Source organism: Caretta caretta, chromosome 1 (genome assembly GCF_965140235.1).
Source record: "Caretta caretta isolate rCarCar2 chromosome 1, rCarCar1.hap1, whole genome shotgun sequence".
Taxonomy (NCBI): Eukaryota; Metazoa; Chordata; order Testudines; family Cheloniidae; genus Caretta; species Caretta caretta.
The window spans coordinates 208310638-208337318 of record NC_134206.1 but is presented as its reverse complement, the minus strand read 5'-3'; the positions used below and the strand labels follow the sequence as shown (position 1 = coordinate 208337318).

The window sequence follows — 26681 nt, the reverse complement described above, 5'->3', positions numbered from 1 at the left end:
AATAACAAACGCCTTCCTGCAATTAGTTTCCATGTGATTTCTGGATTCGAGGACAAATTCATTTTGGTTAATCCGAATTCAGATAATTTGTGTACATATACATTATATGTATAAAAGCCTAGATAGTTGCATCCTACAAATTAAATACTGTATTTCTCTTTTAAAAAAAAAAATCAAGAATTGCATAATTCAGCTCTCCAAAGATGGACATTGCCAAAAGTTGCCTGTGACTATAACCCTACCTCCTTATGTGCACACATTACCATTCAGTCAAATTACATGATCACAATATATTTTTCCACTGATTTTCTAATTAATATTGTAATAATGAAAACAATGGTGCATTGTCTTCCAAATCTCGAAGACAGCTGAACATCTGAAAATTCCCTTGACTTCAAGTGAAGTTGCACATAGATCATAGAATAGTAGAAGATTAGGGTTGGAAAAGGCCTCAGGAGGTCATCTAGTCCAACCCCCTGCTCAAAGCAGGACCAATCCCCAACTAAACCATCCCAGCCAGGGCTTTGTCAAGCTGGGCCTTAAAAACCTCTAAGGATGGAGAGTCCGCCACCTCCCTAGGTAACCCATTCCAGGGCTTCATCACCCTCCTAGTGAAATAGTGTTTCCTAATATCCAACCTGGACCTCCCCCACTGCAACCTGAGACGATTGCTCCTTGTTCGGTCATCTGCCACCACTGAGAACAGCTGAGCTCCATCCACTTTAGAACCCCCCTTCAGGTAGTTGAAGACTGCTATCAAATCCCCCTCACCCTTCTCTTCTGCAGACTAAATAAGACCAGTTCCCTCAGCCTCTCCTCCTAAGTCATGTGCCCCAGCCCCCTAATCATTTTCGTTGCCCTCCGCTGGACTCTCTCCAATTTTTCCACATCCCTTCTGCAGTGGAGGGCCCAAAACTGGACACAATACTCCAGATGTGGCCTCACCAGTGCCAAATAGAAGGGAATAACCACTTCCCTCGATCTGCTGGCCATGCTCCCACCAATGCAGCCCAATATGCTGTTAGCCTTCTTGGCAACAAGGGCAAACTCTTGACTCATATCCAGCTTCTTGTCCACTATAATCCCCAGGTCCTTTTCTGCGGAACTGCCGCTTAGCCAGTCAGTCCCCAGCCTGTAGCAGTGCATGGGATTCTTCCGTCCTAAGTGCAGGACTCTGCACTTGATCTTGTGGAACCTCATCAGATTTCTTTTGGCCCAATCCTCCAATTTGTCTAGGTCACTCTGGATCCTATCCCTACCCTCCAGCATATCTACCTCTCCCCACAGCTTAGTGTCATGCGCAAACTTACTGAGGGTGCAATCTATCCCATCATCCAGATCATTAATGAAGATGTTGAACAAAACTGGCCCCAGGACCGACCCCTGGAGCACTCCGCTTGATACCAGCTGCCAACGAGACATCGAGCCATTGATCACTACCCATTGAGCCCGATGATCTAGCCAGCTTTCTAGCCACCTTATAGTCCATTCATCCTATCCATACCTTTTTAACTTGCTGGCAAGAATAACGTGGGAGACCGTATCAAAAGCTTTGCTAACATCAAGGAATACCACGTCCACCATTTACCCCATATCCACAGAGCCAGTTATCTCATCATAGAAGGCAATCAGGTTGGTCAGGCATAACTTGCCCTTGGTGAATCCATGTTGGACTGTTCCTGATCATCTTCCTCTCCTCCAAGTGCTTCAAAATGGATTCCTTAAGGACCTGCTCCATGATTTTTTCAGGGATTGAGGTGAGGCTGACCAGTCTGTAGTTCCACAGATTCTCCTTCTTCCCTTTTTAAAAGTTGGGCACTATATTTGCCTTTTTCCAATCGTCCAGGATTTCCCCCCATCGCTACGAATTTTCAAAGATAATGGCCAATGGCTCTGCAATCACATCAGCCAACTCCCTCAGCACCCTCAGATGCATTAGACCCATCCCCATGGACTTGTGCATGTCCAGCTTTTCTAAATAGTCGTTAATCTGTTCTTTCACAACTTCGGGCTGCTCACCTCCTTTCCATACTGTGCTGCCCAGTGCAGCAGTCTGGGAGCTGACCTTGTCTGTGAAGATTGAGGCAAAAAAAACATTGAGTACTTTTTCCACATCATCTGTCACTAGGTTGCCGCCCCCATTCAATAAGGGTCCCACACTTTCCCTGACCTTCTTGTTGCTAACATACCTGTAGAAACCCTTCTTGTTACCCTTCACATCTCTTGCTAGCTGCAACTCCATTTGTGCTTTGGCCTATATCTCTGCATGCTCGAGCAACATTTTTGTACTCCTCCCGAGTCATCTGTCCAAGTTTCCACTTCTTGCAAGCTTCCTTTTTGTGTTTAAGCTCACCAAAGATTTCTCTGTTAAGGCAAGCTAGTCACCTACCATATTTGCTATTCTTTCTGCACAAAGGGATGGTTTGTTCCTGCACCCTCAATAAAGCTTCTTTAAAATACAGCCAGCTCTCCTGGACTCCTTTCCCCCTCATATTAGCCTCCCAGGGAATCCTGCCCATCAGTTCCCTGAGGGAGTCAAAGTCTACTTTTCTGAAGTCCAGGGTCCATATCCTGCTGCTCTCCTTTCTTCCTTTTGTCAGGATCCTGAACTCGACCATCTCATGGTCACTGCTGTCCAGGTTGCCACCCACTTCTACTTCCCCTTCCAATTCTTCCCTCTTTGTGAGCAGCAGGTCAAGAGGAGCACGACCCTTAGTTGGTTCCTCCACCACTTGCACCAGGAAGTTGGCCCCAGCACTCTCCAAAAACTTCCTGGATTGTCTGTACATTGCTGTATTGCTCTCCCAGCAGATGTCAGGATGATTGAAGTCCCCCATGAGAAACAGGGCCTGTGATCTGGAAACTTCTTTTAGTTGTCCTAAGAAAGCCTCATCTACCTCATCCTCCTGGTCTGGTGGTCTCTAGCAGACGCCCACCACAACATCACCCTTGTTGCTCTTGCCTCTCAACTTAACCCAAACATGCTCAGCACATATTATATAAATCTAGTTCTGTAATACTTAATTTGCTAAATTTTCTCAACACCTCAGGTACTGTGGGACAGATTCTCTTGGTGCAATCTTTGTGCCACTCAGCACAAAGAGGGCCAGATCCTTGGTCATAAATGGGCATTGGAGAATACCTGCTGGCAGCTGCCCCACTCTATCCCAGTGTAAGGGACAGGCTGTGGGTGAATGGGGGCATAGCATGACAAAGCTCTCTCTCTACTGGCATCTTATATCAGCTACATGGCAACTTAACACCCAGGCCAGGCCAGCACACAATCAGGGAGCTATAACAAGCTCCCTTCTGGCCCTCCTCTGTGCACTCTAAGGACTTGGATGCAGGGGAGAAATAAGCCATGTATATTTAGGAGGATGTCGCTCATGGGCGGTGGATGAACCCTGGGCTCAGGGAGGCTAGACCCCAGCCGGGACCACCCCTTCTGCTCAAGGCCCTGCCCCTCCCGCTGGAGCCCAGAGTCCATTTCTCCCCCCCTCCCGGCCACCTGAGCCCCCCAGTCCCGGAATGCTGGGCAGAGGAGCTGGCGGCGGGCCCCGCCCCCCAGGCCCGGAGCACTGTGAGGTTGGGCAGGGTACACTCCCCCCCACCCCTCCCAAGCCGGGCGGGCAGCACAGCCTCCCTCCCCCAGCCCCAGAGCACAGGCCAGCCCCCATTAGCCTGGAGCCCCAGCCACGTCGGGGAAAAGCCTCCCGCAGCACAGCACGGGAAGCAGAAACGGGCCTGGGGGCACAGCCTCCCCCTGCCTTTGATACCCACCGCCCATGATGTCACTTCTTTAATAGCCAGATGCCCCTTTGAACAGTGGATTTGGTATACTAGTATTTCAGAAACTGCTTCTCAGAGAAATAACTCAGCTACAGAATTTTTTTAGATGTAGTAGTGGAACTATATGTTTTTCAGGTGCTTTATCCACAAAATGTCTTAAGAGCGCAAATGCCATGTATTCCCGATACTGGATATGATTTCTTTAAAATATGATCACATTATTTTACCCCCGTGACTGAAAATTTTAGGGAAATATTTTTTACTTGTATGCAGCTGATTTGAAGGTTATCCATATACTTCTAGTTAGATAAATATAACTAAATTGAAAACTGAAGTGTTCAATAAGTTGACCAAAAAAACGGTGCCGGTGGGTTTCCACGTGCGAATAACGTAATACAATTAAGTAGCAATTATACATGCACAGAAAGATGCAATACTGTCTCTGGTGTTTCATTCATGTAATTTAATTCTAACCCCCCTATAAATATCAACATTTTTTCCACTTTAAATACACCGCACTTCATCGTCTGCCGTAAGCTGCAGGACTAGAGCATAAAACATATTTTTCACATTAAAGTTACTTTCTCGGACTGAGTGGCATACAGAGTATGAACACAATAAGACAAGATTCTATACATGTGCCTCTTTATTAAAGAGTGCATTATCTGAGAAGTAAATACATGGTCGTAGAATTAAATGCCATGTCATATCATATCATAACAGACACATGCACAACAGGGTAGATTTAAGACTAGACATCCACTCTTGCCTGTGCTGGGAACACTTACAAGATGTTTGCAGCACCAATGACATGACCTTTCTATATTTTATCGCATATGCTCTGAGGAGTCCTTTGAATTTCTAACAATCTGAGAAGGGGATCCTTGTGATAGATGGAAGAGACCCATCTCGTCAGAGTCTGTCTCCCTACCAGAGGAGCCTATCAAACCCAATAGAGGATGTATGGATGATACCACACCCATCTTTCAGCTCTGACTGTAGGCACTCACACATGATGACCCCGTCAGCATTTATACATCATGCCTATCAGTACAGTTCAGCAGCTGGGGTTGGAATATATATATATATATATATATATATATATATATATATATATATGCAGTGTTGTTCACTGCTAGGCTGGCAGGGATATAATAAATCCAATGACAGAGGCAGAGTTCTGCTACATCCTTGAGAGACTAACTATTGGCTTTGAAATGACAGCTGCCTTCAAATGAAGTAGTCAGTCATTTTCAGCTATTAATGGGATTTAATTGATCTTAGTGATCTCTCCCCCGCGCCCCCGCACTTTCCCCTGGATATTGTTCACATGACACAGTGAAGTTGGCTTGATGGATTTCCTTTCACATAGCTCTGGCTGAAACACCTACTGGAAATGGAGCAGTTGTAATATTACCAAAATACTAATCTAGGAGTACAATTGCAATATTAGGGCCTATAATCTGAGTGTACAGCTAATGGTATCACTAATTAAGGAAGAGCCAGGTTTACCTAGATCAAACCTGACACACATTTTGCCAAAGTGTTACTGTAATTTGAATGACTTCTCTGATTTTCTTCTCCTTCTTTTGTTCCAAATAAACGTAAATCTTATTCATTTAAGCGGCATGTTTGCATTAAGTTGCATTTTGGGAGAGCTAACAAGAAGTGCTAGTTAATTTAAAAATATAAGTGGTCTCAATGCATCATAACTGTGAAGAAGCCACACAACTCAGAGTTAGACACATACTCCCACATTCAATATATTCTTGTAGGTTTGCAAATTCATCTTGCTTGCAAATAAGAAACCAGATTCACTGTCTTGCATAATGACAGGTTTCAGAGTAGCAGCCGTGTTAGTCTGTATTCGCAAAAAGAAGAGGAGTACTTGTATAAATTTGTTAGTCTCTAAGGTGCCACAAGTACTCCCTTTCTTTTTGCAGATTCACTGTGGGTTCCTGGCAAAAGAGCCTGGTGCAGGTGACTTCAGTGACCCTGTGACTTGAATTCCTCCCCCAACCCTTCTGATCTGATTAGTCTCTAGGTCTTGGGTTTTTTGAGCCTTAAAATAGTGTTGAACTGATGGAGTCATGACTGCAACATGGGTGGTCAGATCTAGTGGTCAGAGCGGGAGTCGGGCTAAGTCAGGTTCCAGGAAGTCAGAGTCTGAGATGGACCAGTGGACAGACCGAGAATCAGGTGTCCCAAGGCAGGCAGAGTCTGGTTACCAGGAGATCAGGGTCAGGGCAGATTAGCAATTGAATAGTGAAGACAAGGACAAAACAGGGTCAGGTGCTGGAGTCTAGGGTCTGGAGCAAACATGGGCAGGCAGTCTGTGTTGTTGCTCAGACAGCTCCCTTCACGGCTTCTGGGTTGAAGCAGTGGTACTGGCCCATCAGTGAGCTATGAGGGGCCACCATTCAGGTTCTGCTGGGCAGTACTTTCTGCCAAGTCCAGCCTTGCAGGGTCCTCCCATGGAAGCCCAGCCTAAGCCTCCAATGGCAATGCAGAGGCCTGAGCAGCCCAGAACCACCATGGTCATAGCTTCTAGCCCTGCAGGTTCTAGCAGATGGAAGGTGCTAGTGATTGACAGCTGTAGAGACTGAAGGCTTCACAGATCCAGCCGCTGCTCACTCCTCTTTCCTTGATTTGTAGCACTGTTATACCTTTCAGGTCACTTTGATGTTCTCAGCTCATTCTCATCCCAGAACCTTCCCTCCTCCCCCTCATTCCTAAAGGGTGTGCAACCAGGTACAAAGCATGATTGTGGTTAGGCATCTTTAAGCCCCTTAGTTTTCAGTTTAAACTGATTTTTACCAAAAAATTCCCAGGTTTTACAAAAAGTTTTTTTTTTCTTCTGATTTTCACCCCACTTTTGTATCATTCAAATATATAAAAATAACTTGTTTTATTAGGAAAGTACAATACATTGCATGAGATCTATGTATTACGATAATACATTAGTCTATGTGTATATGCAAAGCTGCCTGTTGATTAGTCTAGAAGATACACACCATAAACGACTTGTGCATGCACTTCAGAGCTTGTGTGCATGATTGCTTAATGTACGGATGAGTCTCACACCCACCATGTACACATTTCAAGCTGTTAGCAGATAACAGTCTAAAGATCTGACACACTAAAATGGAAAGAAAACAAAAATCTTTATCAGAATATGCTTCAGAACACAAGGAAATATTTGAAAAATATTTAAAAAATAATAAATAAAAAAACCAACACACCACAGGAGAAAAAGGATGAAGTTGAGTGTATGCACTGCAAATGAAAGCTCACGAAAGCTCATGCTCAGGTAATTGGTTAGTCTCTAAGGTGCCACAAGTACTCCTTTTCTTTTTGCGAATACAGACTAACACGGCTGTTACTCTGAAAACTGCAAATGATGTGGCCCAATTATTAAATGTAAATATTTATAGACTAGTAGTTCAAGGTCTACAACAGTAAACGGTTTATTCAAATGAAAAGTTTTATCTGGGATTAGAGATGTATTGTTTTCTTAAACTCAGAGGTGGCATTGTGTTTTGAGTTCTGTTTTAGTTCTGCATTGATGAACGGAATTCAAAGCTTTTATCTACCGAATATTTTTCCATCGACTTTCCATCCACCAAAATAAACCCTGATATTTACCCAGAAAAATTATTAATAGTTTTTTGCACTGATTTTCAACTATTTTTGTTGTTGTGGAAATAAACACTGATAAATTCCCAGGAAAAATGAAATAAAATAAAAACTGAAAATGAAAGTCCCTAGCCATCTTTCACAGTTTACTCTACAAACACATTGCAAACAGCTGTCATTCTCATTCCTCGTCTACACTTGAAACTGCCCCAGTTGGTGCACTGAAATTGGCGCAGGTGCACTGTGCAAGCCCCTAGGGTAGCCGAGGAAGCTTTTGTGATTTGTACTAGTGGAACTTAGCCCAGTTTTAGCAAATTGTGCACAAGAACGTGTGAGAGCTCCCGTGGCAAACAGAGAGAGCTTGTTACAAACAGAAAACGATACACTTGTGGAGTAGGGCCGAGAGGGGGCAAACTGCGATGATAACAGACACCCTGATGCAACCAAAATTATGGAGTTACTAGAGCCATTCTGTAATACATTTAACCTCTTGGAAGGGCAGTCCACCATTACATGGGAGGAGAAGGAGCATTGTTTTTACTGCACTGTACATTTTCCCACCCCGCCCCCACAGCAACACAGGGTTATTACAGAGTTTTGTATCTGCCACACTGTACCCTGGGAGGAAGCTGCAGTGTGTAAAGGCCTCAGGACACATACACTGCAGTACAGCTGACCAGAAAGCAACCCCTAATTAATCTTTTAATACTTTCCCAGATAAGTTGTGTAGGCCTCATAAATAGATTAATTTTTTCATCCAAGAGCTTTTACTACAACACCATTCACTAGACTGTTACTCTCACACCTTTCCTTTCCTGCTCCCCGTGACTGTTACTGAATAGGATAAGATTTTTTACTGTTTTACATTTGATGTCCTAGCCACAGAAACTTAATCGAAACCATGCCTGCAGATGTGGAAATGCAGTGTCTTAGCCCTGGTCTACACTAGGATTTTAGGTCGAATTTAGCAGTGTTAAATCGATGTAAACCTGCACCCGTCCACACGATGAAGCCCTTTATTTCGACTTAAAGGGCTCTTAAAATCGATTTCCTTACTCCACCCCTGACAAGTGGATTAGCGCAGTTCGACGATATTGGCCTCTGGGAGTTATCCCAGAGTGCTCCATTGTGACCGCTCTGGACAGCACTCTCAACTCAGATGCACTGGCCAGGTAGACTGGAAAAGAATCGCGAACTTTTGAATCTCATTTCCTGTTTGGCCAGCGTGGCAAGCTGCAGGTGACCATGCAGAGCTCATCAGCAGAGGTGACCATGATGAAGTCCCAGAATCGCAAAAGAACTCCAGCATGTCCCGAACGGGAGGTACAGGATCTGATCACTGTATGGGGAGAGGAATCCGTGCTATCAGAACTCCGTTCCAGTTTTCGAAATGCCAAAACCTTTATCAAAATCTCCCAGGGCATGAAGGACAGAGGCCATAACAGGGACCCGAAGCAGTGCCGCGTGAAACTTAAGGAGCTGAGACAAGCCTACCAGAAAACCAGAGAGGCAAACGGCCGCTCCAGGTCAAAGCCCCAAACATGCCGCTTCTATGATGAGCTGCATGCCATTTTAGGGGGTTCAGCCACCACTACCCCAGCCCTGTTGTTTGACTCCTTCAATGGAGATGGAGGCAACACAGAAGCAGGTTTTGGGGACGAAGATGATGATGATGATGAGGTTGTAGATAGCTCACAGCAAGCAAGCGGAGAAACCGGTTTTCCCAACAGCCAGGAACTGTTTCTTACCCTGGACCTGGAGCCAGTACCCCCCAAACCCACCCAAGGATGCTTCCTGGACCCGGCAGGCGGAGAAGGGACCTTTTAAAATACTATACATGGTTTAAAAGCAAGCACGTGAAAGGATTACTTTGCCCTGGCATTCGCGGCTCTCCTGGATGTACTCCCAAAGCCTTTGCAAAAGGTTTCTGGGGAGGGCAGCCTTATTGCGTCCTTCATGGTAGGACACTTTACCACTCCAGGCCAGTAACACGTACTCGGGAATCATAGTACAACAAAGCATTGCAGTGTATGTTTGCTGGCGTTCAAACAACATCCGTTCTTTATCTCTCTGTGTTATCCTCAGGAGAGTGAGATATCATTCATGGTCACCTGGTTGAAATAAAGTGCTTTTCTTCAGGGGACACTCAGAGGAGCCCGTTCCTGCTGGGCTGTTTGCCTGTGGCTAAACAGAAATGTTCCCTGCTGTTAGCCACAGGGAGGGGGGAGGGTTGAGGGGGTAGCCACGCGGTGGGGGGAGGCAAAATGCGACCTTGTAACGAAAGCACATGTGCTATGTATGTAATGTTAACAGCAAGGTTTACCCTGAAAGACTGTAGCCACTGTTTTATAAAATGTGTCTTTTTAAATACCGCTGTCCCTTTTTTTTCCTCCACCAGCTGCATGTGTTTCAATGATCACAGGATCTTCTCCTTCCCAGAGGCTAGTGAAGATTAGAAAGAAAAAAAAAAAATGCACTCGTGATGAAATGTTCTTTGAGCTCATGCTGTCCTCCCACACTGACAGAGCACAGACGAATGCGTGGAGGCAAATAATGTCAGAGTGCAGGAAAGCACAAAATGACTGGAAGGAGAGGTGGCGGGCTGAAGACAGGGCTGAAGCTCAAATGTAGCGGCAGCATGATGAGAGGAGGCAGGATTCAATGCTGAGGCTGCTGGAGGATCGAACCAGTATGCTCCAGTGTATGGTTGAGCTGCAGCAAAGGCAGCTGGAGCACAGACTGCCACTACAGCCCCTGTGTAACCAACCGCCCTCCTCCCCAAGTTCCATAGCCTCCACACCCAGATGCCCAAGAACACGGTGGGGGGGCCACCGGCCAACCAGCCACTCCGCCACAGAGGATTGCCCAAAAAAAAGAAGGCTGGCATTCAATACATTTTAAAGTTGTAAACTTTTAAAGTGCTGTGTGGCATTTTCCTTCCCTCCTCCACCACCCTTCCTGGGCTACCTTGGTAGTCATCCCCCTATTTGTGTGATGAATGAATAAAGAATGCATGAATGTGAAGCAACAATGACTTTATTGCCTCTGCAAGCAATGATTAAAGGGAGGAGGGGAGGGTGATTAGCTTGCAGGGAAGTAGAGTGAACCAAGGGGCGGGGGGTTTCATCAAGGAGAAACAAAGAGAACTTTCACACCGTAGCCTGGCCAGTCATGAAACTTGTTTTCAAAGCTTCTCTGATGCATACCGCGCCCTCCTGTGCTCTTCTAACTGCCCTGGTGTCTGGCTGCGCGTAACCAACAGCCAAGCGATTTGCCTCAACCTCCCACCCCGCCATAAACGTCTCCCCCCTACTCTCACAGATATTGTGGAGCACACAGCAAGCAGTAATAACAGTTTTCAGAGGAACAGCCGTGTTAGTCTGTATTCGCAAAAAGAAAAGGAGTACTTGTGGCACCTTAGAGACTAACCAATTTATTTGAGCATGAGCTTGTAATAACAGTGGGAATATTGGTTTCGCTGAGGTCTAAGCGAGTCAGTAAACTGCGCCAGCGTGCCTTTAAACGTCGAAATGCACATTCTACCACCATTCTGCACTTGCTCAGCCTGTAGTTGAACAGCTCCTGACTACTGTCCAGGCTGCCTGTGTACGGCTTCATAAGCCATGGCATTAAGGGGTAGGCTGGGTCCCCAAGGATACATATAGGCATTTCAACGTCCCCAACAGTTATTTTCTGGTCTGGGAATAAAGTCCCTTCCTGCAGCTTTTGAAACAGACCAGAGTTCCTGAAGATGCGAGCGTCACGTACCTTTCCCAGCCATCCCACGTTGATGTTGGTGAAACGTCCTTTGTGATCCACCAGGGCTTGCAGCACTATTGAAAAATACCCCTTGCGGTTTATGTACTCGCCGGCTTGGTGCTCCGGTGCCAAGATAGGGATAAGGGTTCCGTCTATGGCCCCACCACAGTTAGGGAATCCCATTGCAGCAAAGCCATCCACTATGACCTGCACATTTCCCAGGGTCACTACCCTTGATATCAGCAAATCTTTGATTGCGTGGGCTACTTGCATCACAGCAGCCCCAACAGTAGATTTGCCCACTCCAAACTGATTCCCAGCTGACCGGTAGCTGTCTGGCGTTGCAAGCTTCCACAGGGCTATCACCACTCGCTTCTCAACTGTGAGGGCTGCTCTCATCTTGGTATTCATGCGCTTCAGGGCAGGGGAAAGCAAGTCACAAAGTTCCATGAAAGTGCCCTTACGCATGCGAAAGTTTCGCAGCCTCTGGGAATCATCCCAGACCTGCAACACTATGCGGTCCCACCAGTCTGTGCTTGTTTCCTGAGCCCAGAATCAGCGTTCCACAGCATGAACCTGCCCCATTAGCACCATGATGCATGCATTGGCAGGGCCCATGCTTTCAGAGAAATCTGTGTCCATGTCCTGATCACTCACGTGTCCGCACTGTCGTCGCCTCCTTGCCCGGTATCGCTCTGCCAGGTTCTGGTGCTGCATATACTGCTGGATAATGCGTGTGGTGTTTAATGTGCTCCTAATTGCCAAAGTGAGCTGAGCGGCCTCCATGCTTGCCTTGGTATGGCGTCTGCACAGAAAAAAGGCGCGGAACGATTGTCTGCCGTTGCTCTGATGGAGGGAGGGGCTTCTGACGACACGGCTTACAGGGTTGGCCTCAGGGAGCTGAAATCAACAAAGGGGGTGGCTTTACATCAAGGAGTATTTCAGGCAGGACTTCACGGAGGGTTCCAATAAGAAATGGTGCACCTAAGTTATTGTTCTTATTGGAACAAGGAGGTTAGTCTGGCCTCTGATTGATACATGGCTAGATTTACCTCGCTGCACCTTCTCTGTGAGTGACTGCAGTGTGACCTAGAGGAATGAGTCCCCTAGACGGGGGAGAGGGGGGAAGCAAATGAGTACAAAACAAATCTGGTCTATTTCTTGTTTTGATCCACTCCATCTATCTTTTACGTCTTTGGCTGGCAGCAGACGGTGCAGAAGGACTGCATGCCATCACATCTCATGGCTGCTCGGCAGAAGATGGTGCAATACGACTGCTATCCATCCTCATCTCTTGCCTGCCTGGCAGAAGATGGTACAGTACGACTGCTAGCAATCCGTATCGCCTGCCTCCTCACCATAAGACGGTTCAATAGGACTGACTGCAGGACTAAAGAGAATGACCTGGTCAAGTCAATCCAAATTTAGTCCCTGCGCCCATGTCTGCCCAGGCGCTCCCGGCCGACGTGGCCAGGAGCACCTCGGACACGACGAGGATGGCTACCAGTCGTACTGCACCGTCTGCTGCCAGAAGGCAATGGGTTGCTGCTACTGTGTAGCAATGCAGTACCGCGTCTGCCAGCACCCAGGAGACATAGGGTGACTGTTACCTGAGCGGGCTCCACGCTTGCCGTGGTATGGCGTCTGCACAGGTAACTCAGGAAAAAAGGCGCGAAACGATTGTCTGCCCTTGCTTTCACGGAGGGAGGGAGGGAAGGGGGGCCTGACGATATGTACCCAGAACCACCCGCAACAATGTTTTAGCCCCATCAGGCATTGGGATCTCAACGCAGAATTCCAATGGGCAGCGGAGACTGTGGGAACTGTGGGATAGCTATCCACAGTGCAACGCTCCGGAAGTCAACGCTTGTCTCGGTACTGTGGAAGCACTCCGCCGAGTTAATGCACTTAATGCACTTAGAGCATTTTCTGTGGGGACACACACACTCGAATATATAAAACTGATTTCTAAAAAACCGACTTCTATAAATTCGACCTAATTCCGTAGTGTAGACATACCCTGAGCTTCTCGTACGTAAGGCTAAAATGTTACCGAACAAAGTATATTTTACTGTAGCCCAGCGAACTCCTCCAGGTTCACTGCCTGCTCTCTCCCTTCTCACTGGCTCACTTGGGGTAATCTCTAGAACAGATTGTGAAAACACACTCTGCTACAGCTCACTTCCTCCTGGATGCCCATATTGCCCCCTCTACAGTCCATAAAAAAAATGGAGCTGCTATCCTCATCACTCTGGCTCTCCTCTTTGAATAGCTCCCTGCTTTCCACCAGAGTTCAAGCTTCAAAGCCCTGTACAGCTCTAATCCTTCCCGATTATCCACTCATCTCCTGTTACAACGACCTCACACCTCTGCTCCTCCACCTGATGCCAACCTCAACCGCCCATTTCTCCCCACAGATTACTCAGCACTGTCCTCCATGCTGTTACTTGCCTATGGCAACTCCTCCCTGAATCAATCAATCTGTAAGGCCACTACCCTTTCCTCCTATAAATCTCTCCTCAAGATTGCTGAGCTGCCTATAAGACAACCACCAGTATCCAACACTGGATCAAATACAACATGAGTTCTGGGATGGAGTAAAGATGGGACCAGCCCTAGCGTACCAATTACCTTTGCCCAGTACTGTCCATCTGTGAGCTCTTCTGTATGGCACTATACCTTAAAACTAGCCAGAATATGGTGGCCCACTTGGTAAGGGGAATCTCTCGCCACAAGCACGTTAAGCCAGTGCTCCGTGCTCTGTGGGTTTCTGGGTTTAGTTTAAAGACTAAAGAGCATTGGGTTTTGCCCTTTAAAGCCATAAATGCCTTAGGATCTACCTATCTGGGAGACCTCCTCTCTCCCCATGCCACAGCACCACACTCAAGATCAGCGGCCATTGAGCTGAAGCTTGACTGGCATACATAAACTGGGCTGTTGCCAGGGCATTTTCTGTGAGGGTCCCATGGCTTTGGAATTTTCCACATACATGCACAGGAATCTGAAACAGACCAAATCCAGTGATCTTCAGGGCATGCTGCAAAATTTAACCCCTTCCCCCGATATTCCAAAATGAAGATGTAGGGGGAGGTAATTGTAGAGTTGGGAAACCGTTGCAGGACGCTGAAGCTTTGGAATTGCCTTATTTGCTGGTGCTGGGTTATATTGCATTGTGTTGTTGTACTTCACGTATATTTAGGCATTATTTTTGTTGTATTTTTAAATAATGCCAAAGTCACTAGAGTGTCTGACTGTGTGGTGTTTTTTCGTGTTTGCTCCTTAAAAAAAAGCCGTCTTTATTTGGAGTGATCCAGTCAGGATAACATAGCTTTTTTATCCTCACCACCACCCTCATTCTCCTTTCTTCCTGTTCATTACATCTTATTTCAGAGCTTTTAAAAAAAAATGCGTTGTAATCTTGTGATGCGCTTTGGCACAGGGAGTGTCTGTCCAGGTGTTCGTACAGCACCTAGCACAATAGGAGCCTGATTCTGACTGGGGCCTTTGGGTGCTGCAGTAATACTGTAAAAAGACCTATGAATAGCTAGTAATAGGACATACAGGAAATGCTTACTAATGGTAATATTATCATCTATTGTCTGCATTTTCCACTGCTCGCATCTCTCTAGGTCACTGGGTGGACTGCTTCTGTCCTTTTGAGTTTGTGACCCCTCCAGTTTTGATGCCCTGCACAAATCTGATTACAAGAGCCCTTCCTTCAAAGAAAGGCCTGAAGCAGGTGCATACAGTGCTTGGTTTTACAAGCTTACTTGGCCAAAGACACCTCAGGAAGTTCCAAGAGGCACCCAGACCAGGCTATTACTAACAGGAACTGTTGCTGCCTGAAGATAGATGCTTCACAATTTTGGCAGTTGCAGCTTCATGAGTCACCTGGAACTGCTCTGCAGACATCGTTGGTCCTTGGCCTCAGGTTGAGAGCACTAATCTGCTGTATAAAGTATGTAGGATATACAGATAGCCAATTTCTTCGGAATCCTTTGTAATGAGGATTCCAAGTATTATCTCCATATTACAGGTGCGGACACCGAGGCACACAGAAGGGAAGGGACACACTGAGGGAGGCAGTAACTGAGGCTGAGGTCAGAACATCTCCTGTCTGATCCTAGAAATACTGGAGTAAGAGGAGAGCTGTAGATACACCAAGATGTAAAGTCTGTATTTCTACCTGCACATTGCTTTTGTTCTTTTTACGTTTTATTCTACACTTTAGGTCGAGCCCTACTGGTGCAATACAGGACTGCCCAGATGCCATCCTGAGCGCTCCATCCAGAACCATGGCTTGCTGGCATCCTGTTTAAAATCCAGCTGTCCTGAACCTGCCTCACACATCATTAGCGTGAACACTCACGCATTCCCAGAATACCAGCTTTTCTGGAAAGAACGTGGAACCACTTCTGCTGCATGACTGGACATGCCCGATGCGTATAAGGTCACACCATACAGAGAATGCCAATTTGCAGAGCATGCCGCTCCAGCCCCACAGGCGTGACCTCACATACCTAGTGTGTGCGAGGCTATGCCGGCAGGAGTGGAGGGGCGCACTCTTCAAATTGGCATCCCCCTGGCCAATGCCAGACAAACCCACGACTGAGTGTGTCCCAGTACCAGACGGGGACAAACCACCCCAAAAAAGGGACCATCTGGGTCAAAACCAGACAAATGGCCTGCCCACGCACGGTCATCTCCCTTCCTGACAAGGCTTTGGCTGCAAACACAGACCTCAAGCAATCTTGCTTGTGCAAGTCAGTAAATTATTAATCCTCATGTCATTATCTAAAATCAGGAGCACTAACCTCACCCGCAAAGCACAGACCTCTCCCAGGCTACACCCTTAGTTAACCTGTGCTTCTTGTATTATCCACCTGCAGCGCAAGGCCCAGGAAGTGCCGAGCTTCCCCACAGCCCTCACATCCCCAAACTGGAGAATGCCACAGTGGGGATGGCAGCGCTGCAGTTGCGGCAGCCTTCCCCCAGGGGCAATGTTATCAGTTCTAGTTAGAGTCACACTCTGGGTCTGCTGAGCTGGGGGGACAGCATCAGGGGGGCAAAGCCGGCTTCCCTCTGTTGGGGAGCAAAGGGCACCCCAGTGGGGTTCCCCTAATCATGCAGGGAGGATTTGGGGTACCCATGTATGGGGTGCACACTTCCTGGGTGGCAGAGGGCTCAACACTAGGGTCTCCCAGAGGAAAGCCCACTATATGGCGCCTCCTGTCCGTCATAGGGGGTAGGTATTGGAGCTGCAGTGGCTACTGTAATTACTCTGCCGGAAGGTGGAGGAAAGAGGAAATGTCTCCCCTTCTTCCCTCCCCCAGCAGGCTGGGGAAAAAGAAAGTTTTGGCCTTAGTGCAGAATCGCTGATGCAGTCCCCTGCAGATGCTAGGGACACTTGTGAAGGGAAAAGGGGTAGAGAGAGGTCTCACGCTTCTCCCTCAGTGCTTGGTCCTGGGCCTGACAAACTGAGGGCACGAAGTCAAAGCACTGGGCAGGGAACATCTCTAACGTGCAGGCACACAAGCTGTTACGAAGTTCGACAGGCAAGAGACAGGGCTGCAGAAGGGGCAGAATCATGCCAATTTGGAGGTGGCCAAGAGCGACTGGCCCAGTAGGCTTTAAAGCACCTTCTGAAACCAGAGAATTCAATTGAATCTCCGCTGAGCTGGGGGACGGTGGCAGTGAATGAACTGACTGTCAGTTGCTCCTCCTCCCCCTACCAATTGTTTTGAATGACAAATCTGAGTGGGAAGTCATTGAAGGAAAATAAATTTGGAGCTCCAAGATGATGCAACTTCTGCCTCCCTACCTTCTCTGTAAATTGTTGTTTCCTATTGCTAATCCTCATAAACTCTTAGGGTGAAGGGCCAGTCCAGGGTCCACATAAAGGGACGTAAGTATTGTTATGCTGAGCATTGCAATGCCCAACTTTTAGGCCCCTAAAAAAAAATAATAATAATAAACACACAAAAAAACAACCCATCACTGAAACAATGCAATTCATACAGCCTATGCTAGTCACCTCCACTCCTGGACAATGAATGGAGAGAGATAGGCACCATAGAATGCGATTTGCCAAAGCCAGCATGCTAGGCAGGGAGCTGCCTAAGTTAGCCAATGGGAGATTCTGATGAGAGGGATGTATCCTGAGCTCCGTCCCACTCATGGAGTCTGGTCTGCAGGGAAGTGCCTATCTTTGTTTGGGAGTCACAACCAGGAACCTCTCTCCTGGCGTCAGGCAGCTTAAGTCATTTCTTGTGAGAATGAGTTAGGCACCTGCCTCACTCCACACAAAGTTGGGGGGAGTTGGTGGTCACTTCATTACTTTTAGCCCTGTGGTTAGAGCACTTACCTGGGAGGTGGGAGACCTAGGTTCATTTCCCCCCTCTGCTTGATGGGGTAAACAGGTTTGAACCAGCATTTCCCCCGCTGCAGGTGCCTGCTCTGACCACTGAGCTATAGGATAGTCTGGTGTAGGGCTCCTTCAATCTCTCCTGTTTAAGTAGTTACACACAACGGAACAGCTTCAAGAGTCAGAGGGCCAAAGAGAGAGCATGAGAAGGGCTCTGTACTCCAGTGGTTAGGGCACCCACCTGGGTGGTGGGAGACCCAGGAGCTATTCCCCCTGTTCCGGTGACCTGCACCACCAGGAGCCAGATTTGGAATGAAACCTGAGCCAGTAGCTAGCCTCTGAGCACTTTGTCAAAAACTTGCTGACAGGATGAGTAGTACGGTCGCTGAGATTTGGCCTCTGTTCATAGCCACAAGGGCAGGGAGAGGGAAAGTGTCATCCACTAACCCTATTAGAGCCAGCTCTGTGTTGTGGCTGGGCTGGATCTTTATTAGGAAGGTGCCAGGATATGAGCAGACTGTTGTAAAGTGGAGGTGTTCAGAATCCAATGGATTTGCCCAGGAAAGGGAAGCTGGAGACAGGGCAACAGTTTGCAAGATCATTAGCACAGTTTTGGTTTCTCAACCATCCTTGGATTATCACACTCTTTTGGGGGTCCAGCAGGTAAGTTGTCTGCTCCAGGAGAAGTGCTCATGATTTTGGTCAGTAGGGGGTGATACTGTTCTTTGCTGGATTTTGCTAGCCATTACGTCCAGTGGCCTGAGGCACATATGATGGCCCAGATGTCTCACAGAGCTTCTATTTTATGCACTTGTGCAATTGGTCCAACCTCTGTCAAGGAGGGTGAAGTTCTGATTTCTGTTCTAGCTTGGCATCCCTCATGCCCAGAGACTGTCCTGTGCAGAGTTAATCTTTGCAAGGAAGTAGCTCTGCACAGAGAAGACAGTTGGCTGTCCAATACGATTAATGCAGTTGGGGTGACTGGCAGAGTTGATGGGGATGAAGAAGGTAGCTCTCTTGGATTCCTCCATAACTGTGGCATATTTCTTTCCACACAAAGTCCCTGGGTTGGTGTTGTATAGGAGCAGGGTAGGTTCTCTCACCAGCTGCCTTCTCTGTTTTGCCAGCAGAGTAAAATTAACTAGGACTTAGTAAAATTAACTGCTGCTCCATATTTACCCTCTTCCAAGCCCTGAGGTCCCCAGTAAGGTCATCATTTAGATGTTTACTTACCTAATTGCCTGCTTGAGTTTTGCGGGGCACACAACTGGCTTTGTTATTTGTGCCAGAATGCACTTGTGTAATAATGTAAACATTAAAAAAACCAATTAACAGTTCCCCATTAAACAAACAGCTATGCAGGTAGCAAGGTTAGCAATTTCAGATTGCTGCTGGGGAGACCACAATGAAGGACTTCCAGCTGTTTGAATAATGCAGTTGCTAGCAAAGCTACATGGGAAAACTCAGATGAGGTAGTTGGCCTTCCAGCCATCTAATAATTTTAGGGCAGGGACCATGTTCCCCTTTGTGTGCCGTATTGTGGCAGTGTAAGAAATGTTTCACTTTTTTTAAAATATTTTCTAATTTAAAAAGAAGTATGTGCAGAAATTTTTTAGTCCCACCAAACAGACATTTCACCCATTGGTTCCTCCAGTGCCATCGTGGCTTCCTGTGCTTTACTTCTGCCAATCAGTTACAGCCATTATCTCAGCTTTCCTCTGGCTCTGTGCTGCTTTCCCTCTGTTAGGAAGAATAGCCCTCAAGTCAAACTGAATGAAGTATTTGGGCCCTTCTGCAGCCAAGTCCATGAGAAAGCAAGCAAAGGGGTAGAAGAGAGTGGCTTGCTCCACTCAGTCCCCCTCCAGAGAAGCCAAACAATGCAGAGTAGCCTAGTGAACAGGCACAGAGCACCTCCTGTTGCTGGCTCCAGTGCTTCCAGACCCTGCAGCTTGCTGGCTTTCTGCCTTTTCCTCAGAGCCACGACTAGTTTTGTGATAGACAGTGCAGCCAGTGTAGTTCAGACAAGGAGAGTGTTGCATGAGAGCCATATGTTAATATCACTATGTGGTGCACATTCCTAAATTACCATCAGAAAGACTGAGAGAAACAATATAAGGTCATTTTATATATAGGCTTGATCCTGCAGGGTGACGCATGTGGGCTAGAAGTTTATGTTCCAGAGGAGCCCAAATGAATGGAAATCTATTACAATTGTGGACATTATACAACCTGATAGATACAAATAATACTGTTATTCCCATTTTACACACAGGGCCGCTGAGTCACAGGAAGGCCGTGACTTACCTAAGGTCTCACAGCCAATCTCGTGCAGACCCAGGAACAGAACCATCTTCCCTGGTGCTACAGCCACTAGACTTTGCATGCATGTATGAGACAGATGTCGGTCTTACACATGCCATCTCCTCCTCTAACCATGTGTGTCTATGCCCAGCATGGGAAGGGAGCGACTAGAGGCAGTCAATGTCTCTTGAGGTCAGTCAGGCCCAAGTCCTTTCTAGAAACCAGAGAGGTGTTGGGAGAACCAGCTAGGTACAACAGTTCTGCTCCCAGCCTGCCATCCAGCAAGAGCTTAAGAGAAGTCTAAGCCCATCTCCCCCACTGACTGTATGCCAGGCATGCTGGCAGGCATTATGCAACCCAGCAGCCACAGAAATGGGCATGGCTGACTGGAGTCTACACAAAGCCTGCTAGGCAGGCTGCCGACAGCAATTCCGAGCCCCAGGGCGGGTGCTGCACCTGCGCTGCTGGGCACCCAGTGATCTACCGCCGGCTGCGTGGCTGGGCACGCTTTTCCAGCATGGCCAAGGCTCCCACATGCCCGCCCAGCTACCTTCACCACCACCGGTACCACCCCGCGCGTGCCTAGGAGTCCTGCGGCCCGTCTGGGCAATTTAAAAGGGGCCGGGGCTCCCGGCTGCTGCGGGCCCTTTTAAATCGCCCAGGCCCCTGGGTAATTGTCCCCTTCCCCAGTCAGCGGGCCTGCTGCTAGGGCATATGGTGACCCACAGGTCTTGTCATTATTACTTTGGCTCTCTGAATGTTTGTCTCCTGCTTTGTATATCTGCCCTCAGAACAGTGAGGGGAAGAGGAGTTACCCAGAGGTAGGAGGCCAGATGAAGCCAGTTAGAATCACATTTTCCCTCTGCAGCCCTTCCAGGAGTAAAATGCTCCTGCACTCAACACAGACTTGCCATAACTAGGATTAATCATCCACGCAGAAGACTTGTGGGCCCCCATCAATTTCCATCTCAAGGCATGAAGAGCTTCTGGCTAGTCCGCCAGAACACAAAATTAATCCGAATGGATGGGGAAACTCCGGAGGAACACCAGAGGCATGGCACGAGGTTAGCCAAGTTTAGCTGACTCACCACCGAGAGGCACTTTGGGGACTGGGGAGATTGTTGAAGGGGAATGAATATTAAGTCACACTACTAGAAGGTAAACTCTGCTGTATCATTTTTTAGTACTGTATAAATCCTGATAGCTGCTCAGACTCTCGAGGTTCACTGAGCCAAAGCTTATAATGGCTAAAGGATCCTGAGAGGTTCCGTTACACTGCAGCTGTTGACCAGGTACAAAAGGAATCTGCCCGCCTGCGTAGAGTCTCAATTTAAAGTAAAGCCTCCCTCCAACCAGCAACCAAAGAAAAAGTGAGACCACAAATACCCTAGGACAGACCTACCTTTCTGAATCAATTATGGGACAAAATGCAGACATATGTACACCCAGCTGTGCTCAAGAGCCCCCATATGATTGACCCTAGTGTGGCCTCTGCTGCTGGTTTATATCCCCACCTTCTGGGGGAAAACACATGCCGGATGCCAATTGCCTCTAATAAGCCAGAGTTTCTTGGAGGATACTGACAAGGCTAATTGATGCCAGCAGTTGTGGGGCTTCTAGCTGAATAAACCCAAGCTCACTAGAGGCTGTGCTGGGTCCATTCTGGGTTCTCCTCACATTAGAAGCCTTTTAGCACAATAACATTTTCAAAACGATTTTCCTCCCTGTTCCCACCAGGAGTTGGCAATGTGCCCCCGCCCACCCACCCCCGGCAGGTGTGTCATGGGCTATATTTGAAGAATTTATTCATTTAAAAAAAATAATTAAAAATGAAGCTTGACTTTAGTTACTCAAGTATCCAGACTTCTCCACCTTATTGAATGTCAGGTGTTCACTGCAGGTTTAACTTCAGTGCAAAAGTCTTTGTGCTGAAGTCTGATGGGGCACGGAGACAGGGGGTTTTGAAACACAGACAGCTGCAATGGAGCCTGGAACTTGCTGTCTCTCTCTCTCTCGTTGCAGGAGCTCTGAATTCTTGCAATGGCATGAAAGTAGAGGGTGGGCTTGGGATGTACCAGACAGACTTTGTTAAACATCTGGGAGTTAACATAGGCTGCTTGCCTACCCTCATCACCATTCCTGCCTATGGGCCTATTTTTAAAAGTTGTAAAGGCATTCAGCTCTCTATAACATATTAGAAATTAATTCAGTAAAATGAACTAACTAAAATCACTAAATCTGTGTTCTCTACTAACAGACCTCTCGCTCTACAGAGTTTACTTGGCTAGCTATGCACTTATATGGCCATCATCATAGTACCAAATCACCTTGGGAAGCATAGTTCATATCACCAATTAGCAAAAGACACTGCAATAACGCTTATTGCTTATACATCCTCTCAACCTCCTCAATCCAGTGCTTCCATGAACCAGGAGAGCAAAACTTGGTTAGATCACTAACATCAACAAAACACTGAAATAGCCCTGTAGCCTTAATGGTGGATATATTTTACATAACACTTTGGAGGGGGAGGTGGAGAAGGAAGGGAAATCCATAAAGTGCTGGATTACTTTATATTCCAGAGTTCAATTTATTTTAAAAATCCCATTTTTTCTTGTTAGCATCCATTAACACCTTTTTCATTTTATTAGAGAGCATTAGAAATATAGCTTACAAAAAATATTCCTTAATCCCTTGTTCTGTATAACTGAAGACAGAACAAGTCTGTCCATATTGGTATGCTTTAGGACAGAGGTTCTCAAACTGTGGTCCGTGGACCACTGGTCAGAGGCGCCGACTCCGTGGGTGCTCCGGGGCTGGAGCACACACAGGGAAAATTGGTGAGTGCTCTGCACCCACCGGCAGCTCCCCTCCCCAGCTCGCCTCCGTCTCCTCCCCTGAGTGTGCCGCATGCCCGCTTTTTCCCCCTAGCTCCCAGCTGTTTCACACAGCAAGAGCTGGGAGGGGAGGGGGAACGCGGCACACTCAGAGGAGGCGGCGGGGCTGGGGATTTGGGGAGGGGTCCAATAGGGGCAGGGAGGGAGTGGAGACTTTGGGGAAGGGTTTGGAATAGGGGCAGGGTAGGGTGGAGTCAGAGCGGGGCCAGCGTGAGCACCCACCGGCGCCATGAGAAGTTGGCGCCTATGCCACCAGTGGTCCACGAGCTCCATTCAGGTGGTCTGCGGATAGTTCCCTCTAAGGTGCGTGCCTGGGCAGTCGCACATGATAGAATGAAGGGCCACCCACCTAATTAGTGGAGCCGGGCAGACATGGCTCCACTAATTAGGTGCCTGGACCCTGGAGAAGACACACATCTAAGGTGAGGTGGTGGCCTTGGGGGGCATAGGGAGTGGGTGAGAAGAGGGGGTTGGGGAGAACGTGGGATGTGCAGGGCTGCGGCAGCCAGGGAAAGAGGCGACTTTCCACAGCTCCAGGGCTGCAGCTGCCGGGGAGAGATGGCCCTGCTTCCCAGCCTCACCTCTGTGGCGGGGGAGAGACCCCCCCCTCCTTCCCAGCCCCAGCTTGGGGGCTGCTGTGGCGGGGGAGAGAGAGCACATCCATCACATTAGAAAGGTAAGACTACTGATTAAAATATGAGTTATGTGCTTTTATTTGTAGAACAAAAATAATTAAGGGTGTTTTTAAATATAGCCCTTTTATCCAAAGTGCTTTACAATAGTTAGCTAAGGGTACAAACAACATTTGGAAAGCTCATTAAGTGGTCTGCTGAGCCCCTCAGCCATTTTCAAGTGGTCTGCAAAAAAAAAAAAAAAAAAAAAAGTTTGAGAACCATTGTTTGAGGTCAGTGGTTTTCAACCATTTTTCATTTGCTGACCCCTTAAAAATTTCAAATGGAGAGGCAGGCCCTTTGGAAATCTTACAAAGTCTGCAGACTTCAGGGGTCCATGGACCACAGGTGGAAAACCACTGCTTTAGGATGTAAAGGTACTATATTAATTTATGAAATAATTCAGGACTGTGATGATGGGGAAAGACTTTTAGTGTTTAAATCTTATAGAGAAGGGTGCTGCAGAAAAACACTAGGCTAGAACATAAGTTTCTTCCCACCACCACCAAAATTAAGCACACCTCTATCAGTCAACCTTTTCCCCCCGACTGTGAATCATCTAAATTACTTGCAATAGAGACCCTTACATCTCAACTAATGATGTGTGGTCCCAGGTCTCGGAAGAGAATGCTGATCTTACTTAGACATTAAAGTGTGAAAAATGATACTTACAAAAAGGTTTGTGAGCATAGATGTTTTGCCCATGTACTAGTTACTGAACTCCACTATGGCCTTTAAACATTGACCACAGGAAGTTGGGAACAGTTAGACAAAACCGGTGTGTTGCCTAGATAATTGCGTTGGTACAGCGCTATCCTCTCAGCTGATGTGACCTTCTTAGGATAGCATCGATCTATGCAATTGAAGGCTGCCACTTCCTTCCTCCTGCCCGGATAAATGGGTGTGATTGCTTCCCTTTTATTTTGCGAAATTCAGGGCTGAGGGGGAGCCTGGAAAAGGCTCAAAGCTGCAGGTGGCGACTGGGGATAGATCGTTACATCACAATAACGTAATCCCCAGCCAAAGAGGGAGGCGGCATGTGCAAAGAGCAGCGGAATGGTGGGGGACGCATCCATTTCTTGCACGGCTGGGAAGCTAATGCAGCGCGGGGTGTGTGGGGGGGGGGGGGGGGGTCAGAGACCTTGCATGTCCCGCATGCCCGGGGAGGGAAAGCACAGCACCCCGCACTGTGCTGGGGAACAGCACTCCCTGCGTGGCTGGGCACAGGGAAGGGTAGCCACATCCAGGCAAGGGCTCGGGAGAGGAGCGGGAGGGTGCGGTGACCTCCCACCCTAGCAATAAGTCTTCAGGAAGCCTTGCAGCTGGGCGGGCTCGGGAGGCGCCCGGAGCGACGGCCAGCCGCGGAGGCTGGGCAGCCCTTACCTGGCCCGGCTTGCTGGTGTAATTGAAGGCGTAGATCTCCTCGCGGTTGATGGTCACCGTCCCTGCGTAGACCCGGTCGAAATCCGCCGCTTTGGTGGGGGGGGGGCGGCCGCTCCTTCCACCAGCCCCGGCCTGCAGCTCTTGCGGCAGCACCCCCAGGAGCCAGGGCAAGCCGCAGAGCAAGGCGAGGCCGCTCATGGTCCCCGCGCCGCGGCTGGCCCCGGACTGCAAAGTGCCCTTCGAAGCCGCCCGGAGCCCGAGGCTGGCTACGGCTCCGCGCGGGGCTCCCCGGGCGCCCGGCTGCTGCCCTCGCCCGCCGCGGGTGACACACGGAGGAAACCTTGAGAGCGGGGCCGGGCTGGTTTCCCTGCCCTCGCCTTCATTTCCTCCCCTGGAGGGGCTGCGGCTCGCTCCTGCCCCTGCGCCCGCGCAGCTCCCGCGCCGCTCTCCTGGAGACTTGGGAGAGAGCCAGCAAGGTGCCGGCTTACAAAAGCCCAGTCCTGCGTGGGCAGCCGGGAAGCCGGCCCCGGCGGGGGGAGCTGCAGTCAGACTCTGCCCCCGGGCAGGGAGGGGGAGCCGAAGCAATTGGCCTCGCCGCAATCGTTTCTATGACTGGTCCCCCCCTCCCCGGCTCGTAGCCCAGTGGTTTCTAAATGGGATCGTCTTGGGCTGGAAACAGCGCTGGGCGCCGGGGGGCCGTGTTTAACCCCCATCTCTAGCTGGTTTAAAACCGACAGCCGCTCTCCTGCAGGAATCCTGGCTCTGTATTGCCTCGACCAGCTGAGACGGGGGGAGCAAGCTCAAGTCGAGTAAAACAAATCCAGGACAAAATTGTGAAGAGCAGGTGCCTTGTCGGAGGCAGGAAACCGTCAATAACAAGACCTGCCTTCATATCGTAACCGCATAGTTCCCATCTGTCACACAGACAGCCCCAGTTATTTTACGGGTTAAGAGGTTTTAGGAAATGTATGGACACGTTCAAAGGAGCCTCTTTGGAAACCGCAAAAAGAAAAGGAGGACTTGTGGCACCTTAGAGACTAACCAATTTATCTGAGCATGAGCTTTCCTGAGCTACAGCTCACTTCATCGGATGCATTCTTAAATGCTGCTCTTCCAGCTCTGCTGACTGTTTTGATTTACCCGGATTGGAAATCAATTATTCAATGCAATGTGGTTTCCCCATGCTGCGAGACAGACGGCTAAGTGTCCGCTCCTGCAGCACTCAATTGCTTCAGACCTACCGCCATTCTGATCAAGCGCCGTTCTAATTAGTGCTCAGGGCTACCTTACTCTTTAAAGAGAAACCTGGTTTCGTGACCCTACAGACCAGTAACGTGTCAGTCTATTTGAAAGGCAGCAGAGGTCTAGTCTAACATTTTTTACAGGTCAGGAACATTTCATGGGTATATGCTTCTGCCGAGGAGAAAGATCTAAGATATATTAGCGCCTCTTGGTGAATCTAAATGATTTTTATTCTGATCTTTAAAAGAAGATACAATTTGAGCTCAGCCTCACCCACAGGTGATTTAGAAAGAGTGCCTACATCAGAGTCACCAAGAGCCGTCATAAAAACAAACAAACAAACGACCTGGAGGGAAAATACAAAATGATTTTACCTACATTTTAAATATTCACTCAAAAACAGGATTTGGAGCAACCTATCATATAAATTATAATCATAACTAGTACTTCTCTAGCCATCATGTTAATTTAGAAATCAGGTTTTTTTGTAAATTAAAGGAAAAGTTATTCTCACTGTTAAAAATTTGCACCTGATTTCCAGTTTGAATTTGTCTAGCTTCACTTCCAGCCATTGGATCTTCTTATACCTTTGTCTGCTAGATTGAAAAGCCCTCTATTATCACATTTGTGTTGCCTGTG

The 26681-nt window shown here is 48.0% G+C and overlaps 1 protein-coding gene across 7 annotated transcripts in view; it reads right to left on the bottom strand.

The window, feature by feature from the left end:
• SIDT1 (SID1 transmembrane family member 1) overlaps positions 1 to 25843 on the bottom strand; it is an 89309-nt gene extending 63466 nt beyond the window's left edge. For 4 of the 7 annotated variants that reach the window (XM_048819426.2, XM_048819435.2, XM_048819444.2 and 1 more), the window contains exons 1-2: positions 24801 to 24916; positions 11194 to 12084 (exon numbers count right to left, since the gene is read on the bottom strand). In XM_048819426.2, the coding sequence (XP_048675383.1) occupies positions 11194 to 11652 (459 nt within the window). In that variant the 5' untranslated portion in view covers positions 11653 to 12084; positions 24801 to 24916. Of the gene's footprint in view, positions 1 to 11193; positions 12085 to 24800 lie in introns of all 7 variants that reach the window. The other 3 variants (XM_048819464.2, XM_048819482.2, XM_048819491.2) reach the window with 2 other exon arrangements.
• Positions 25844 to 26681: the final 838 nt, after the last annotated feature.